At 44.0% G+C, this 16,014-nt stretch overlaps 1 protein-coding gene across 5 annotated transcripts in view; it reads right to left on the bottom strand.

The window, feature by feature from the left end:
* Positions 1-16,014, bottom strand: part of CACNA2D1 (calcium voltage-gated channel auxiliary subunit alpha2delta 1) — a 1,329,605-nt gene that overhangs the window by 166,020 nt on the left and 1,147,571 nt on the right. For all 5 annotated transcript variants that reach the window (XM_077264669.1, XM_077264672.1, XM_077264671.1 and 2 more), the window contains 2 exons: positions 3,475-3,535; positions 3,095-3,192 (listed from right to left, as the gene is read on the bottom strand). In XM_077264669.1, coding sequence (XP_077120784.1) covers positions 3,095-3,192; positions 3,475-3,535 — 159 coding nt within the window. The remainder of the gene's footprint in view (positions 1-3,094; positions 3,193-3,474; positions 3,536-16,014) is intronic.

The raw sequence follows: 16,014 nt of genomic DNA, 5'->3' as shown, positions 1-16,014 counted from the left end.
AATACACTGCATTTATTCTGATTTTAAGAAAACATGTCACACCACTTTGCAGATGTATAAACATTGCTTTGCAAAAACTAAGAACACAATAGCAGCTGGATAAAATTATCTGATATTATATAACTAGGGCAGCATGGTGGCTCAGTGGATAGCACTGCAGCCTTGCAGCGCTTGGGTCCTGGGTTCTAATCCCACCTTGGACAATATCTGAAAGGAATTTGTATGTTCTCCCCGTGTTTGCGTTGGTTTCCTCCGGTTTCCTCCCACATTCCAAAAAACATACTGATAGGGAATTTAGATTGTGAGCCCCATAGGGGACAGCAACGATAATGTGTGCAAACTATAAAGCGCTGCGGAACATGTCAGCGCTATATAAAAATAAAGATTATTATTATTATTATTATTATTATTATTATGTATGTGCAATCAAAAGTTCCTTTTATAATTTGAGATGTGCTAAATTTGATATCGCGATCTTTGTTGATTCTAAGTTAACTGAAGCAAATGCAATAATAACATACCTCTTTGAATTAGATCAATCATTAGATAACTAACATTTGTACAGGTTCCTGTTACCTCTTTGCTTCAGCTGCAAGGTGACATCACACCTTTGTTGCAGGTAACCCGTGACTGCTACAATCCTGTTTTATTCCTGTGACTTCTGGTGCAGGTACATTAGGGAGCAAGAACGTTATTTGTTTGTTTTTCACTAATCCTTTCAGAGAGCACTGGGTGGGTATGGCTGCTATTTAAACCCCTGCACCTCTGTTTTCCACAGTTAATGAATAATTTCTGTTTACATGGCCTGTAGCTCTAGCTCTCATTCTTGTGTTGTCTTACTGAATTATCCCATTTTCTAACATTACTGTCTCACAGTGGCACTTTGGTCGCTACGATGGCACGATTCGTGACGTTCCAGCGATATCCATACGATATCGCTGTGTCTGACACGCTACTGCGATCAGGGACCCCGCTGAGAATCGTACGTCGTAGCAGATCGTTTGAAACTTTCTTTCGTCGTCAAGTGTCCCGCTGTGGCGGCATGATCGCATCGTGTAACAAAGGTTGTATACGATGTGCGCACAGTAACCAACGGCTTCTACATCGCAAATACGTCATGAAATTATCGCTCCAGCGCCGTGCATTGCAAAGTGTGACCGCAGTCTACGACGCTGGAGCGATATTGGAGCGAAGCTGGAGCATCACGGATCGTGCCGTCGTAGCGACCAAAGTGCCACTGTGAGACGGTACCCTAATTTCAGCTGGTATTTGGACCATTAGCTAGCTTTCTGGTTTTGTCTCTGAAGTGATCTTTTGGCATTCACCCCACATAGGATAATAGAGTTGGCACAGACAGGTTTAGTGCAAGCCACTCCTTTTACCAGATTCCAAGGTTTGCCCTGGCCTTCACCCTTTAATCCCTACACAGAGATATGGATTTCCACAGGAGCCCCTTGGCTGGGGTTACAGAGTTAGCTGCTGACTGGTGGAGCAAGCTGAAGTTAAGAAGGGCTGGTACACATGGTCAATGTCAAAAGATAACGTTAGGGACAAAATAATAAAACAGATGAATTGTAAAAATACAAGCCAAGGTCAGAAGACAAGAGAAATCAAGAAAACATCATAAGAGCTAGGATTAGAGCTACAGGCCAGGTAAGCAGAACTTATTGACTGACATTGGAAGTCAGAGACCTAAGGGTTTAAATAGCAGACAGTCCCACCCAGGGCTCTCAGAAAGGATTCACCAAAACCAAACAACTAACTTCATAACTCTCTGATCTAGTGACACTAAAATCTCAAAAATAAAACAAGACTGTAGCTGTCATGCTTCACCCACAACAAAGAGGTGGCACCGTCTAGCAGCGAAAGTAGAAACAGTTTTGACAGGAACCAGTGCAGATGTTACAATACACCATGTGATGTTAATAATAATAATAATAATAATAATAATTGTATTTATATAGCGCCAACATATTCAGCAGCGCTTTACAGTTTAGAGATTTGTACAGACAATAGACATTACAGCATAACAATAATCACAGTTCAAAACAGATACCAGGAGGAATGAGGGCCCTACTCACAAGCTTATAAACTATGAGGAAAAAGGGAGACACAAGAGGTGGATGGTAACAACTGCATTTGTTGTTCGGACCAGCCATAGTATAAGGATTGGGTGTTCATGTAAAGCTGCATGAACCAGTTAACAGCCTAAATATGTAACAGTACAGACATAGATTGCTAATTAACTGCATAAAGTGAATGAGAACATGATGCGAGGAGCCTGATTATGGTTTAAGTTTTTTGAATGGGCCACACAGGGATGGTTAGGTTAATGCGTTGAGGCGGTAGGCCAGTCTGAACAAATGCATTTTTAGGGCACGCTTAAAACTGTGGGGATTGGGGATTAATCACATTAAACTGGGTAGTGCATTACAATATATCATGTGAATGTAGCCATATTATCTTTTCCAGCCAATCAACTTTAAGTGATACCATACCATAAATCATGATGCCAGTCCATCAGACCAATAACAATATTTAATCTGTTTTCTGTAGCAAAGGTGAAGTGCTAAGACAAAGGCCCCAATTCATCATTGACTTTGCACCTATTTTTGCTCTAGTTTTGTGTGTTTTGCACCTCATTTTTGTTTTTATCCAATTCAATATTCTATTTGCGTTTTTTTCAAGTATTTATTTCCCGCTTTGTGGGTGAAATTTAGCATTTCAAGATGTTTCTGCCCGATTCATCAATTACAATTTTTTTTGAAATTATAAAATTTCTGGCAACTCTACTCTAGTCCCACCCCTGGAGCATTTATCAGCATGCAAGTATTTTGGAGTATTTTTGAGTCAGACAGAAAAGAAACAGTTTTGACTTTGTGCCAAATTCAAGAAATGCATGCGCCATTTTGAAAAATTTGGCACTAAAATCAGCAACTAATTTCACAAGACAAAAAAACTGAAAGTGACATAAAAAATACAAATGATGAATTAGTGTCAAAATATATATATTTGACTTTGACACATTATGTAACTACAACACAACCTGCAGAAATTAATTAGTATCTAAATTACTTAAAAAATATAGACTTACATGATGGACTACTTGGTGTTTTGGTGTCTATATACTGGTTAAAATTCAGCAGGAATTCTGTGTTATTGTTGGATATCTCTAGGTCAGTGCAGTATTCTCTGTAATAATTAAATAAGTACATTAATTTCAGTGAGTCAGAACATAGTCTATTTGTTCTTATTGTGTTACCAAAATGTTAATTCAAAAACATAAAGCGCATATCTCATAATTATAAAAAGAAAATGGACAACAAATCAAAATAAAGAATATAGTAGTTCATATAGATTATAAAGGTTGATAATATAAAACAGGAAATGTATGAACTTTACTATATCACATTTTTGATATGTTGAAAAACAATGTAAAATATGTTAAGCTTTAAAATGCAAAAATTGATCGACCTTGGAGCTAAGTAAGTGGAGCCAACGTCTTCAAAATACTCAGGCTTCAGAGTTTCAGAGTCTGAAAGAAAATAGGAAGCTTAAATTAATATAGAGAACACATTATTTTTTTGCATCTGGTCCTCCTGAAGCCTATGAATAAATAAAATGCACCAATGGTGGAATGTTAAGCCAACAATGAAACATTTGTGCAACCTTGGGAGGAATTTTCAGGCAATGTGGAAAAAAACCAGGATGACATTTTAATGTATATTTGTACATATTTTGGGCTGAAATTTTGAAGAGGACCTGTCAGCATTCATCTGTATAACAAGTCTGTTCTGATAAATACTCTGAAACACACCTGTAATGCATTTACAAACTAATTTGCATGTAGTCTAAAAGCTTGATTTCTCGGCACTGGACTTGTCTTTCCACACAGATATGACTTTTTTTGTCATGCTAGTGCAGCGCCCCAGAGTCCTGGTCGTTGCAGTACTGTGGCTCCGCCACTATGGGGAGCTATGGTACGTCTGATTGCACTAAAGGAGTTTCTCTGACCAGGTAACACCTCACTACACTTCACACTCCGGCCACCAGGGGGGGTGGTCCTATCTACTAGGCCACTCCTCACACTCTGGTAAAACTGGGGGTTGGACAGGAAGACGGGGAGAAGTGGCTGGGAAGAGCTAGTGAGAGGACCTGTCAGGGATGGGATCCTGGCAGACTCCTCAGAGCAGAACTAACCAGTGCACAACGGGAATACAGTAAAGAAGTATTGGGACCAGAAGGAGTCGTGCTGTTAGACCGAGGCAACATCCTTCTGAGGCGCAAACAGTCGGTGGCCGGAACGCCGAGCAAGTAAGAGACTTTAAGTACACTGCAAACCACGGCCGGACAGCTAATTACAGGTTGGCTGTCTCACTTAACACCTAAGCAGACAACGGAGGCAGCTGTGGGAGAGGGGCGACTCTAGGGTCCCGGAAGAACTCCAGGCCTACCCCGTCATACGGGTGCGTCCTACCATATCACCTGGAGGACGAAGAGAACGAACAAATAGAGACAGACAGAAACAGTTGTGAGGACTATCCCGGGAGCTCAGCAGGGAAGAACTACAACACCCAGCGCTAGAAGGTAGACACTGATTCCCACCTGTAAAGAGAACTTCTGATGTGCCTTTGGACCGGCCGGTCTCTGACAACCCAGTTAACAGCGCTCTGGACTGAGGTCTCCAAAACCTTCAGTAAAGAGGTAAAGAGACTGCAACCTGGTGTCCTCGTTATTTACCGCGACCTGCACCCCACAACTGCACCGCTACACCACCACTTATTCTACCGGACGTCCCTCACCGACACACAGGGCCACGGACCGGGTCTAGCCACCATTACAACCCCAGGACTGAGACCCAGAGGCCCGGTGCCGGGTACCCCTAGGCCCTGCGGCAGTGTGGGGGCGCTCCACTAGCCTATGCATATATACCACTATACAGCCATACCAATATTGCCAATACAGCCATACAACTGGTTTCATTAGTAGAATTGTCCTGATAGGTTCCCTTTACTATCATTTAAAGGGGTTTTCCCATGAACAAAGTTAATTTTAATCAACATTTTAATCAATAGATCTTTGAATAAGAAAATCCACAATTGGATGTGATTAAAAAAATGTTCCTATTTACAAATGCTCCCCTGCTGTTACCGTGCAGGAACATGGTCTGATCACACTACAGATCCTGGGCATGGGAGGATGCAAAAGAGTATACAGACACTACAGCACAGGATAACAGCTGAATCTTTCTTTGAGACAAAATATTGCTTAAAAACAACCAGTGAAAAATGTTGCCTCCCAAAAAGAATCTTTTGCGATCCCAAGCTGTAATATCTACATATTTTTTTGCTTTCTCCTCTGCCCAGGAGATGTGGTTTGATCAGATTGTGTTTCTGCACGGTCAGAGACAGCCATTACACAGTACATAGCTGGGGAGAATTTATAAGATTATCTCAGCAAAGGAATAATTTTTAATACACCCAATTATGGAACTAATTATTATTTCAAGTTCCATTAATTAAATAATTAATATGTACTTTGTGGGAAAACCACTTTAATACATTTACAACTGGGTATTACAATTTTCGTTGTCAAAGTTGTGTGTCACAACACAGTCTTTCACTGATTGGATAAATTCAAAATGTGTAGTGACATACCACTAACCATCCAGTTCACAATGTATTCATAAATTTAAAAAATGAGAAACAGAAACATGACACAATGTTTTCACAGAAAAAAAAAATCAAAGACAGGCTTCTCAAGAACTGTTATTTCACAATAAATACAAGTACTTACTAAAACAGACATTTCAGGAGAACAGACAGGTCTTCTTTAAATATGTCTGAGTAACGTCATTAAACCTAGCCTCAATATGATGCATTCAGCAAGCTCTTGTTTGCATTGAACAATAGGATCATGCACTAGATTTTTTACAATTTTCTTAGCAACTTAATCTATAATATAGACAGGTAGGTAGACTAGGAGTAAATCCTAGCTATATATGCTCAGACTATTTGCACCTGGCTGGCTCTGCATATAAACAGGCTAGCTATTCACCTTAGTCAATCAGCTGGGGGAAGCTGACAAAAGTTGATTTGTGTTTGAGCTGAAAAGAGAGACAAGCCAGAATCTCTCTGAAAAGAGTCTATGTAAGATTTCCAAGCAAGGTTGTCATGGGCCGTGGGCGAGCTTCTGTTCTTTGGCATCCAACAGACAACTCGTGTCTCAGTCCCAGTGTGCTGATGTGTGTGAGGTGCATCACATTTACTTCAGTGCTACAGGCCTTTTCTCTTCTGAAACCAAGGCAGAAATAAATCCAGGAGACACGAGGTTCATAAAAACATCCAAACTTCTACTTGGTGAATGGCAGTATTTACGGTATTTACAAGCAGGTATGAGGATAAGGCCGAACGGTTTGTCATCTTTGCCACAGTTACCAGATACAACTTCAGTCCTGGTTCTCAGTATAAGTAGAACATCCCTTTCAATATTTCTTCTAGTTCTAGGTGATATTTTCCTTTTCTAGCAGTATATCTGGATTCCATTTCACTCCACCTCCAAAGGGTTGAGTCCAGTTTCTCTCATAGCTTCGCAAAAGGAGAGTGCCCCCAGGCCTTGACATTTATCCTGAGGTTCCCAGGCCTGCAAAGGAGTCTCGTGAGGAGGGGTTCTCTGGGAAACTACTGCCCAAATGTTCTGGGCTCATGCTGTCCCTAGCAGACACATCCTGAGCCTGTCACTTATCCCTGCTCAGCACTCACTGACCTTGTCTCTTCCTTCCTCTCCTTGGCACTAACTCTCAGTTCCCCTTGCCAAATTGGGCCGGCCATTCCAGTTAACCAGGTCTAAGCTAAATGCAGCCCCAGTGAGTGTTATTTTTTTGCAATATACATGAAAATCAAATACATTGACCGCTTTAGCGTGCTAGGGAACAAACCATCAGCCTCCACCACTCCTACATCTGCACAGGCTGTGTGCACCAAACTGCAAGCATCACTGGTTGCTATGGAAGATAGCTGTTCTGTTTGACTTGATTTTTACTAATTCAGTGGTATATGAGTAGCCAGAGTCTGTGCTGTATAGTTAGTGCATAGAAAAGGCTAGGGATTTAAATTTATGTTTTTGATACAAGAACCCAGTGCCTGTGTGAACACTACCTGCAACCTACCTGAGAGTGAATAACTATAATTTGGTGGAGAATGCAGGCATGAAGTTCAAGAGAGCACAGGCGATTGCAGTGTAAAGACTGAAAGTCCTGGAAAAATTCAGCTACAGCATTGCTAACACATTTTGAAAGCATCGAGAAGCTTGTTAATCAGTTAGTCAAGGTGCAGAAGCAGCAGATATAGCAGCCCCAGCAGCAGCAGCTGACTCAACAGGAACTGACAAACTCCTCATCCAGCAGTTTGAGCAGCAGCATAAGCAGCAGTTACAGAAGATTCCAATGCAGCATCAGTAGAAGATTTCTCTCTTGACAGAAACTGTCCAGGTCAGGGAGATGGCACCACCTGCCAGCCAAACTGAAGATCTCTGGGTGAGGCGAACGATACAACTAGATGTGACTCTGGAGAATGATGTCTTGGCTTTCCTGAATGTCTTTTAAAAGGTGGCAAGCAGAGGGAAAATGCTGCCCTCAGAGCAATGGGTAGAGGTCCTAGCTACGTATGTTACTGGGGAACCACAGAACGTGTACTACGTAGGAAGCCAAAGAGTACAGTACAACAAGCTGAAGGCAGAGATTATGGCACATTTGGGTGTAACCCTCTGTCGCTACCAAAGGGACAAACCTCCCCAATGCCAGATATGTGACTTGTTACACCTGGTCCAGAAATGGCTGCAGCCAGAGACCTGCTCTGAGACTAAAATGGTGGAAATAGTAGTAGTGGAAAGATTTATATACTTGCTACCAACATCCATGCAAACCTGGGTTGCCCAGGGAGATCCAGCAGGTTAATGTGGTATATCTGGTATGATTTTCTTCTCCCTGGGTGGTGGACCTTGTAGTTGACGTCACTCAACTTTATGACCACCTCGTATGGCCCTTGCCACTTGGCTAGGAATTTAATTTCAACCATGGGGATCAACACCAACACCCGGTCTTCAGGAGTAATCTGTCTCAGTTTTACCGACCGATCATAGACCCTTGCCTGGGCCTCTTGTGCTTGAAGTAGGCTCTCCCTCGCAATCGGCATCACACTTGTCCTGCATCTGCGCCACATGTTCGATAACGCTTTGGTGGGGTGCTACCTCAACTTTCCCGGTATCCTTTGCAATGTCCAGAAGACCCTGATGGTGCCGTCCGTATAACTGCTCGAATGGTGAAAACCCAGTAGAGGCATGTGGAGCTTCTCCAATGACAAACAGTTGGTATGACGGCAGGCAATCCTAATCTCTGCCATCCTTCTCCACGACCTTCTCCAACATAGATTTCAAGGACTTGTTGAACCTTTCCACTTGGCCGTCTGTCTGCAAATAGTACACCTATGTCCTAAGTGGGGTAATTTGGAGGACCTTACACAACTCCCTCATTACTTTGGACATGAATGGTGTCCCTTGGTCTGTCAGGATATCCTTCGCCAAGCCCGTCTGGTAGAAAATATTAACTAGCTCTCGCACTATACTCCTGGCGGAGGAGTTTCTCAGGGGTACCGCCTCAGGGCACCATGTAGCATAGTCCATTACCACCAGGATGTATTTATGACCCTTGGTGGACTTAACTAAGGGCCCAACTAGGTTCATGGCAATCTGGTCAAATGGGACTTTGGTTATGTGCAACAGCAACAGGGGACTGCGAAAATATCGGCAGAAATTAACAATGTCTTGGTGACACCCAGGTCAGTAGAACCTCTGAAGGCCCTGTTCTTGAGTTTTGTCTACCCTCAGATGCCCACCCAAGACATGAGAATGAGAATGGGCCAGATCTAATACCCTACACCTATAGGGACCCGGCACCAACAACTGCGCTATCACTTCCTCTCTAGGTTTGGTGACCCAATAAAGCAGTTCTTCATTTAAAGTGAAATATGCAAACCTGGTGTTGGCCCCCAGCTCTTGAGAAACCCCATTTATCACAGTCACATTGATAAACACATTTTTCAAAGTTAGATCCTGCATTTAGGCAGTTCCCAAAATCCCCCCAGAAACCTCCAACTCAGGAACCTTGGCCTCACTGGTCACTGTCTTGTTCTCATCACCATCAAGGACACACAGGGGGAACTCATTGGCTTCTGACTGCGGTGGGGAATCTTCATGGGTGGACTGGCTCCTGTTTGCATTAGTGGGCATCCTTGCCTTTTCCCAGGACCTCATGGAACTCAGTACCACTGTTCATTTTTATTGTTACTCTGGCAATGGGGAAGTCCTTGGCATCATCATGGATATAGCAGATGACCAAGTGTTTTCCTGGGATAAACTGATGGGGAAGTGGGGCCCTTATCAGGGTCACCAAACTTCCTGAATCAAAAGACCTGACTCCAGCACCCCATTTATTGTCATGGGACATTCCTGTGGCCCCTCACCGGGCTGACAGTTCACACTGCAGGCAAGAAAAGCATAGTAGGTGCAGCGCCTCCCTAAGCTGCAGTCCATGTCTTCAGAGGACAAGGGACTAAGGGCAGCTCAATGTCCCGGACCATGAAATCTCCAGCAGAGCAAGTCTTTACCCATATCCTTTGACAACCCCTCAACGACCCCTTGGGATCTAGGACTCACACCAGTGGTGGCTCTACTACCCCTCTTTTGGGGCTCAGGCTGTTGCTGAGTACCCCAGTATGGGGATGCACTACGCCCAGGCTTTCTTAGGGCCATCTCGACCTCCTTGTATCATTCCACTAGTCCCACCAATTCATCCGCATTCCGAGGATCTCCTTGTGCAATCCAGGTCTGCAACGGCCTAGAAAGGGAATGAATGAATCTGTCCATGACAACCTGCTCGACCATCTTGGCTGGAGTGGAGTATTCTGACTGCAATCATTTTTGCGCAAGATGCACTAAATCAAACATTTGGGTTCTAGGCAGTTTGTCCCCATAACACACCCAGTGGTGAACTCTTTGTGCTCTGACCGACATAGTCTCTCATGTCAAAATTTCAGTTTTTAATTTTGCATACTCCTGAGCATCCTGTAACATCAAATCATAATAAATCTTTTGGGGCTTGCCAGTTAGATAGGGGCCAACACCTCCACCCACTGATCTGGTAGTAGCATCTCAAGCTCTGCTACCCACTCAAACACAGTAAAAAATAATTCCACATCATCATCCAGGGTCATTTTCTGCATTGCTCGTCTTACCACTTTCCGGACATATGTGTTGTCACCTGGACTTGGGGGAGGGGCTGCCAACCCTTCCATGAACTGCCTCTGTGAGCAAGTCAATCTACTGCTGGTGCTGCTGTTGCATCTGCTGTATGAGCGGCTTACTGGTCTCTTGTTGAGCCATGCTGTATTTGCTGTTGATGCCCACTCAGGGTTATCAATCTCCATGGTTCAGGTCCTTTAACACAGGCACAAACACTTCCTCCCGCCACACATCCTCCCGCCCACTGTATGGATGTCCACATAAATCTCAGCCTATTATAAAAATTAGCTTAACCCTTCACCACACTTCCTGTGCTGGAGGAAAATATCTGGGTTTTTTGGGTTTCATATCACTTATGCCATTAAGTCTAGTGAAACATATCTCACCTCCAGCACTTTATCAGTGACTTTGTCACAATTTATATATATATATATATATATATATATATATATATTGATATATACACTCACTGGCCACTTTATTAGGTACACCTGTCCAACTTCTTGTTAACACTTAATTTCTAATCAGCCAATCACATGGCGGCAACTCAGTTCATTTAGGCATGTAGACATGGTCAAGACAATCTCCTGCAGTTCAAACCGAGCATCAGTATGGGGAAGAAAGGTGATTTGAGTGCCTTTGAACGTGGCATGGTTGTTGGTGCCAGAAGGGCTGGTCTGAGTATTTCAGAAACTGCTGATCTACTGGGATTTTCACGCACAACCATCTCTAGGGTTTACAGAGAATGGTCCGAAAAAGAAAAAAAATCCAGTGAGCGGCAGTTCTGTGGGCGGAAATGCCTTGTTGATGCCAGAGGTCAGAGGAGAATGGGCAGACTGGTTCGAGCTGATAGAAAGGCAACAGTGACTCAAATCGCCACCCGTTACACCCAAGGTAGGCCTAAGAGCATCTCTGAACGCACAGTGCGTCGAACTTTGAGGCAGATGGGCTACAGCAGCAGAAGACCACACCGGGTACCACTCCTTTCAGCTAAGAACAGGAAACTGAGGCTACAATTTGTACAAGCTCATCGAAATTGGACAGTAGAAGATTGGAAAAACATTGCTTGGTCTGATGAGTCTCGATTTCTGCTGCGACATTCGGATGGTAGGGTCAGAATTTGGCGTAAACAACATGAAAGCATGGATCCATCCTGCCTTGTATGGAGCATCTTTGGGATGTGCAGCCGACAAATCTGCGGCAACTGTGTGATGCCATCATGTCAATATGGACCAAAATCTCTGAGGAATGCTTCCAGCACCTTGTTGAATCTATGCCACGAAGAATTGAGGCAGTTCTGAAGGCAAAAGGGGGTCCAACCCGTTACTAGCATGGTGTACCTAATAAAGTGGCCGGTGAGAATATATACATACACATATATATTGGCAATATTATAGTTTTAGTTGCTAAGAAAATTACAACCCCTGTGGCACTAGTCTGTTGTGAATTTGGATTCTGGGCTCCCCCGGTGGCTACTGGTGGAATTGAACTGGTGTCTTCATCTTCTCTGTTCACCTGTTCCCATCAAGATGTGGGAGTCGCTATATAACCTTGCTGCTCTGTTAGTTGCTTGCCGGTCAACAATGTTATCAGAAGCCTCTCTGTGCTTGTTCCTGCTCCTAGACAACTACTAGATAAGTTGGACTCTTGTCCATGTTTGTTTTTGCATTTTTGTTCCAGTTCACAGCTGTAGTTTCGTTACTGTGTCTGGAAAGCTCTTGTGAACAGGAATTGCCACTCTGGTGTTATGAGTTAATGCCAGAGTTTTAAAGTAATTTCTGGATGGTGTTTTGATAGGGTTTTTAGCTGACCATGAAAGTGTCCTTTCTGTCTTCTGCTATGTAGTAAGTGGACCTCAAATTTGCTAAACCTATTTTCATACTACGTTTGTTATTTCATCTTGATTCACCGCCAATACATGTGGGGGGCCTCTGTCTCCTTTCGGGGTATTTCTCTAGAGGTGAGCTAGGACTAATATTTTCCTCTGCTAGCTTTATTTAGTCCTCCGGCTGGTGCTGGGCATCTAGAATCAACGTAGGCATGCTACCCGGCCACTGCTAGTTGTGCGTTAGGTTTAGTTCATGGTCAGCTCAGTTTCCATCTTCCAAGAGCTAGTTCCTATATATGCTGATGCTATGATCTCTTGCCATTGAGATCATGACAGTTTGACCGGCCCACTAAAGGGTTAAAATCCTTGGCTGAGAAAGGAGAGAAATAAGTAGTCTGCTGAAATTTTTTTTTTTTTTTTCTCTCCTTTGAATGGCTCTGTGTTCACCTGTTTGCAATGGATCTTCAGAGTGTAACTGCAGGTTTGAATAATCTCGCCACGAAGGTACAAAATTTGCAAGATTTTGTTTGTCATGCACCTGTATCTGAGCCGAGAATTCCTTTGCCGGAATTTTTCTCGGGGAATAGATCTGGGTTTCAGAATTTTCGAAATAATTGCAAATTATTTTTGTCCCTGAAATCTCGCTCTGCCGGAGATCCTGCACAGCAGGTCAGGATTGTGATTTCCTTGCTCCGGGGCGACCCTCAAGACTGGGCTTTTTCATTGACACCAGGGGATCCTGCGTTGCTCAATGTGGATGCGTTTTTTCTGGCCTTGGGGTTGCTTTATGACGAACCTCATTTGGAGCTTCAGGCAGAAAAAACTTTGATGTCCCTATCTCAGGGGCAAGATGAAGCGGAAATTTACTGCCAAATATTCCGTAAATGGTCTGTGCTTACTCAGTGGAATGAGTGCGCCCTGGCGGCGACTTTCAGAGAGGGTCTCTCTGATGCCATTAAGGATGTTATGGTGGGGTTCCCTGTGCCTGCGGGTCTGAATGAGTCCATGACAATGGCTATTCAGATCGATAGGCGTTTGCGGGAGCGCAAACCAGTGCACCATCTGGCGGTGTCCACTGAGAAATCGCCAGAGAGTATGCAGTGTGATAGAATTCTGTCCCGAAGCGAGCGGCAGAATTTTAGACGGAAAAATGGGTTGTGTTTCTATTGTGGTGATTCTACTCATGTTATATCAGCATGCTCTAAGCGCACTAAAAAGCTTGGTAAATCTGTTTCCATTTGCACCTTACCGTCTAAGTTTATTCTATCTGTGACCCTGATTTGCTCTTTGTCATCTATTACCACGGATGCCTATGTCGACTCTGGCGGCGCTTTGAGTCTTATGGATTGGTCCTTTGCCAAACGCTGTGGGTATGATTTAGAGCCTTTGGAGACTCCTATTCCTCTGAAGGGGATTGACTCCACCCCATTGGCTAATAATAAACCACAATACTGGACACAAGTAACTATGCGTATTAATCCGGATCACCAGGAGATTATTCGCTTTCTGGTGCTGTATAATCTACATGATGATTTGGTGCTAGGATTGCCTTGGCTGCAATCTCACAACCCAGTCCTCGACTGGAAAGCTATGTCTGTGTTGAGCTGGGGATGTAAGGGGGCTCATGGGGATGTACCTGTGGTTTCCATTTCATCATCTATTCCCTCTGAAATTCCTGAGTTCCTGTCTGACTATCGTGACGTCTTTGAAGAATCCAAGCTTGATTCGTTACCTCCGCACCGAGAGTGCGATTGTGCCATAGATTTAATCCCGGGTAGTAAATACCCAAAGGGTCGTTTATTTAATCTGTCTGTGCCTGAACATGCTGCTATGCGTGAATATATAAAGGAGTCCTTGGAAAAGGGACATATTCGTCCATCGTCATCTCCCTTAGGAGCCGGTTTTTTCTTCGTGTCAAAAAAAGACGGCTCTTTGAGACCATGTATTGATTATCGGCTTTTGAATAAAATCACTGTTAAATATCAATACCCATTGCCGTTGCTGACTGATTTGTTTGCTCGCATAAAGGGGGCCAAGTGGTTCTCTAAGATTGACCTTCGTGGGGCGTATAATTTGGTGCGAATCAGGCAGGGGGATGAGTGGAAAACCGCATTTAATACGCCCGAGGGCCACTTTGAGTATTTAGTGATGCCTTTTGGTCTTTCAAATGCTCCGTCAGTTTTCCAGTCCTTTATGCATGATATTTTTCGCGATTATTTGGATAAATTTATGATTGTGTATCTGGATGATATTCTGATTTTTTCGGATGACTGGGACTCTCATGTCCAGCAAGTCAGGAGGGTTTTTCAGGTTTGCGGTCTAACTCTTTGTGTGTGAAGGGTTCTAAGTGTGTTTTTGGGGTACAGAGGATTTCCTTTTTGGGATATATTTTTTCCCCCTCTTCCATTGAAATGGATCCTGTCAAGGTTCAAGCTATTTGTGATTGGACGCAGCCCTCTTCTCTTAAGAGTCTTCAGAAATTTTTGGGCTTTGCTAACTTTTATCGTCGATTTATTGCTGGTTTTTCGGATATTGCTAAGCCATTGACCGATTTGACTAAGAAGGGTGCTGATGTTGCTGATTGGTCCCCTGATGCTGTGGAGGCCTTTCGGGAGCTTAAGCGCCGTTTTTCCTCTGCCCCTGTGTTGCGTCAGCCTGATGTTGCTCTACCTTTTCAGGTTGAGGTCGACGCTTCTGAGATCGGAGCTGGGGCAGTGTTGTCGCAGAAAAGTTCTGACTGCTCCGTGATGAGGCCTTGTGCCTTCTTTTCCCGTAAATTTTCGCCCGCTGAGCGGAATTATGATGTTGGGAATCGGGAGCTTTTGGCCATGAAGTGGGCTTTTGAGGAGTGGCGCCATTGGCTTGAGGGGGCCAGACATCAGGTGGTGGTATTGACTGACCACAAAAATTTGGTTTATCTTGAGACTGCCAGGCGCCTGAATCCTAGACAGGCGCGCTGGTCATTATTTTTCTCTCGGTTTAATTTTGTGGTGTCATACCTACCGGGTTCTAAGAATGTTAAGGCGGATGCCCTTTCTAGGAGTTTTGAGCCTGACTCGCCTGGTAACTCTGAGCCCACAGGTATCCTTAAGGATGGAGTGGTATTGTCAGCCGTTTCTCCAGACCTGCGGCGGGCCTTGCAGGAGTTTCAGGCGGATAGACCTGATCGTTGCCCACCTGATAAACTGTTTGTTCCTGATGATTGGACCAGTAGAGTCATCTCTGAGGATCATTCTTCTGCGTTGGCAGGTCATCCTGGCATTTTTGGTACCAGGGATTTGGTGGCAAGGTCCTTCTGGTGGCCTTCCCTGTCACGAGATGTGCGAGGCTTTGTGCAGTCTTGTGACGTTTGTGCTCGGGCCAAGCCTTGTTGTTCTCGGGCTAGTGGATTGTTGTTGCCCTTGCCTATTCCTAAGAGGCCTTGGACGCACATCTCGATGGATTTTATTTCAGATCTGCCTGTTTCTCAGAAGATGTCTGTCATCTGGGTGGTGTGTGACCGTTTCTCTAAGATGGTCCATTTGGTTCCTCTGCCCAAGTTGCCTTCTTCTTCCGAGTTGGTTCCTCTGTTTTTTCAAAATGTTGTTCGTTTGCATGGTATTCCTGAGAATATCGTTTCTGACAGAGGGACCCAATTCGTGTCTAGATTTTGGCGGGCATTCTGTGCTAGGATGGGCATAGATTTATCTTTTTCGTCCGCTTTCCATCCTCAGACGAATGGCCAGACTGAGCGGATTAATCAGACCCTGGAGACATATCTGAGGTGTTTTGTGTCTGCTGACCAGGATGATTGGGTTGCTTTTTTGCCATTGGCGGAGTTCGCTCTCAATAATCGGGCCAGCTCTGCCACTTTGGTGTCCCCGTTTTTCTGTAATTCGGGGTTTCATCCT

Source organism: Ranitomeya variabilis, chromosome 5, assembly GCF_051348905.1.
Source record: "Ranitomeya variabilis isolate aRanVar5 chromosome 5, aRanVar5.hap1, whole genome shotgun sequence".
Lineage (NCBI taxonomy): Eukaryota > Metazoa > Chordata > Amphibia > Anura > Dendrobatidae > Ranitomeya > Ranitomeya variabilis.
This window is presented reverse-complemented; position numbering and strand designations above follow the sequence as displayed.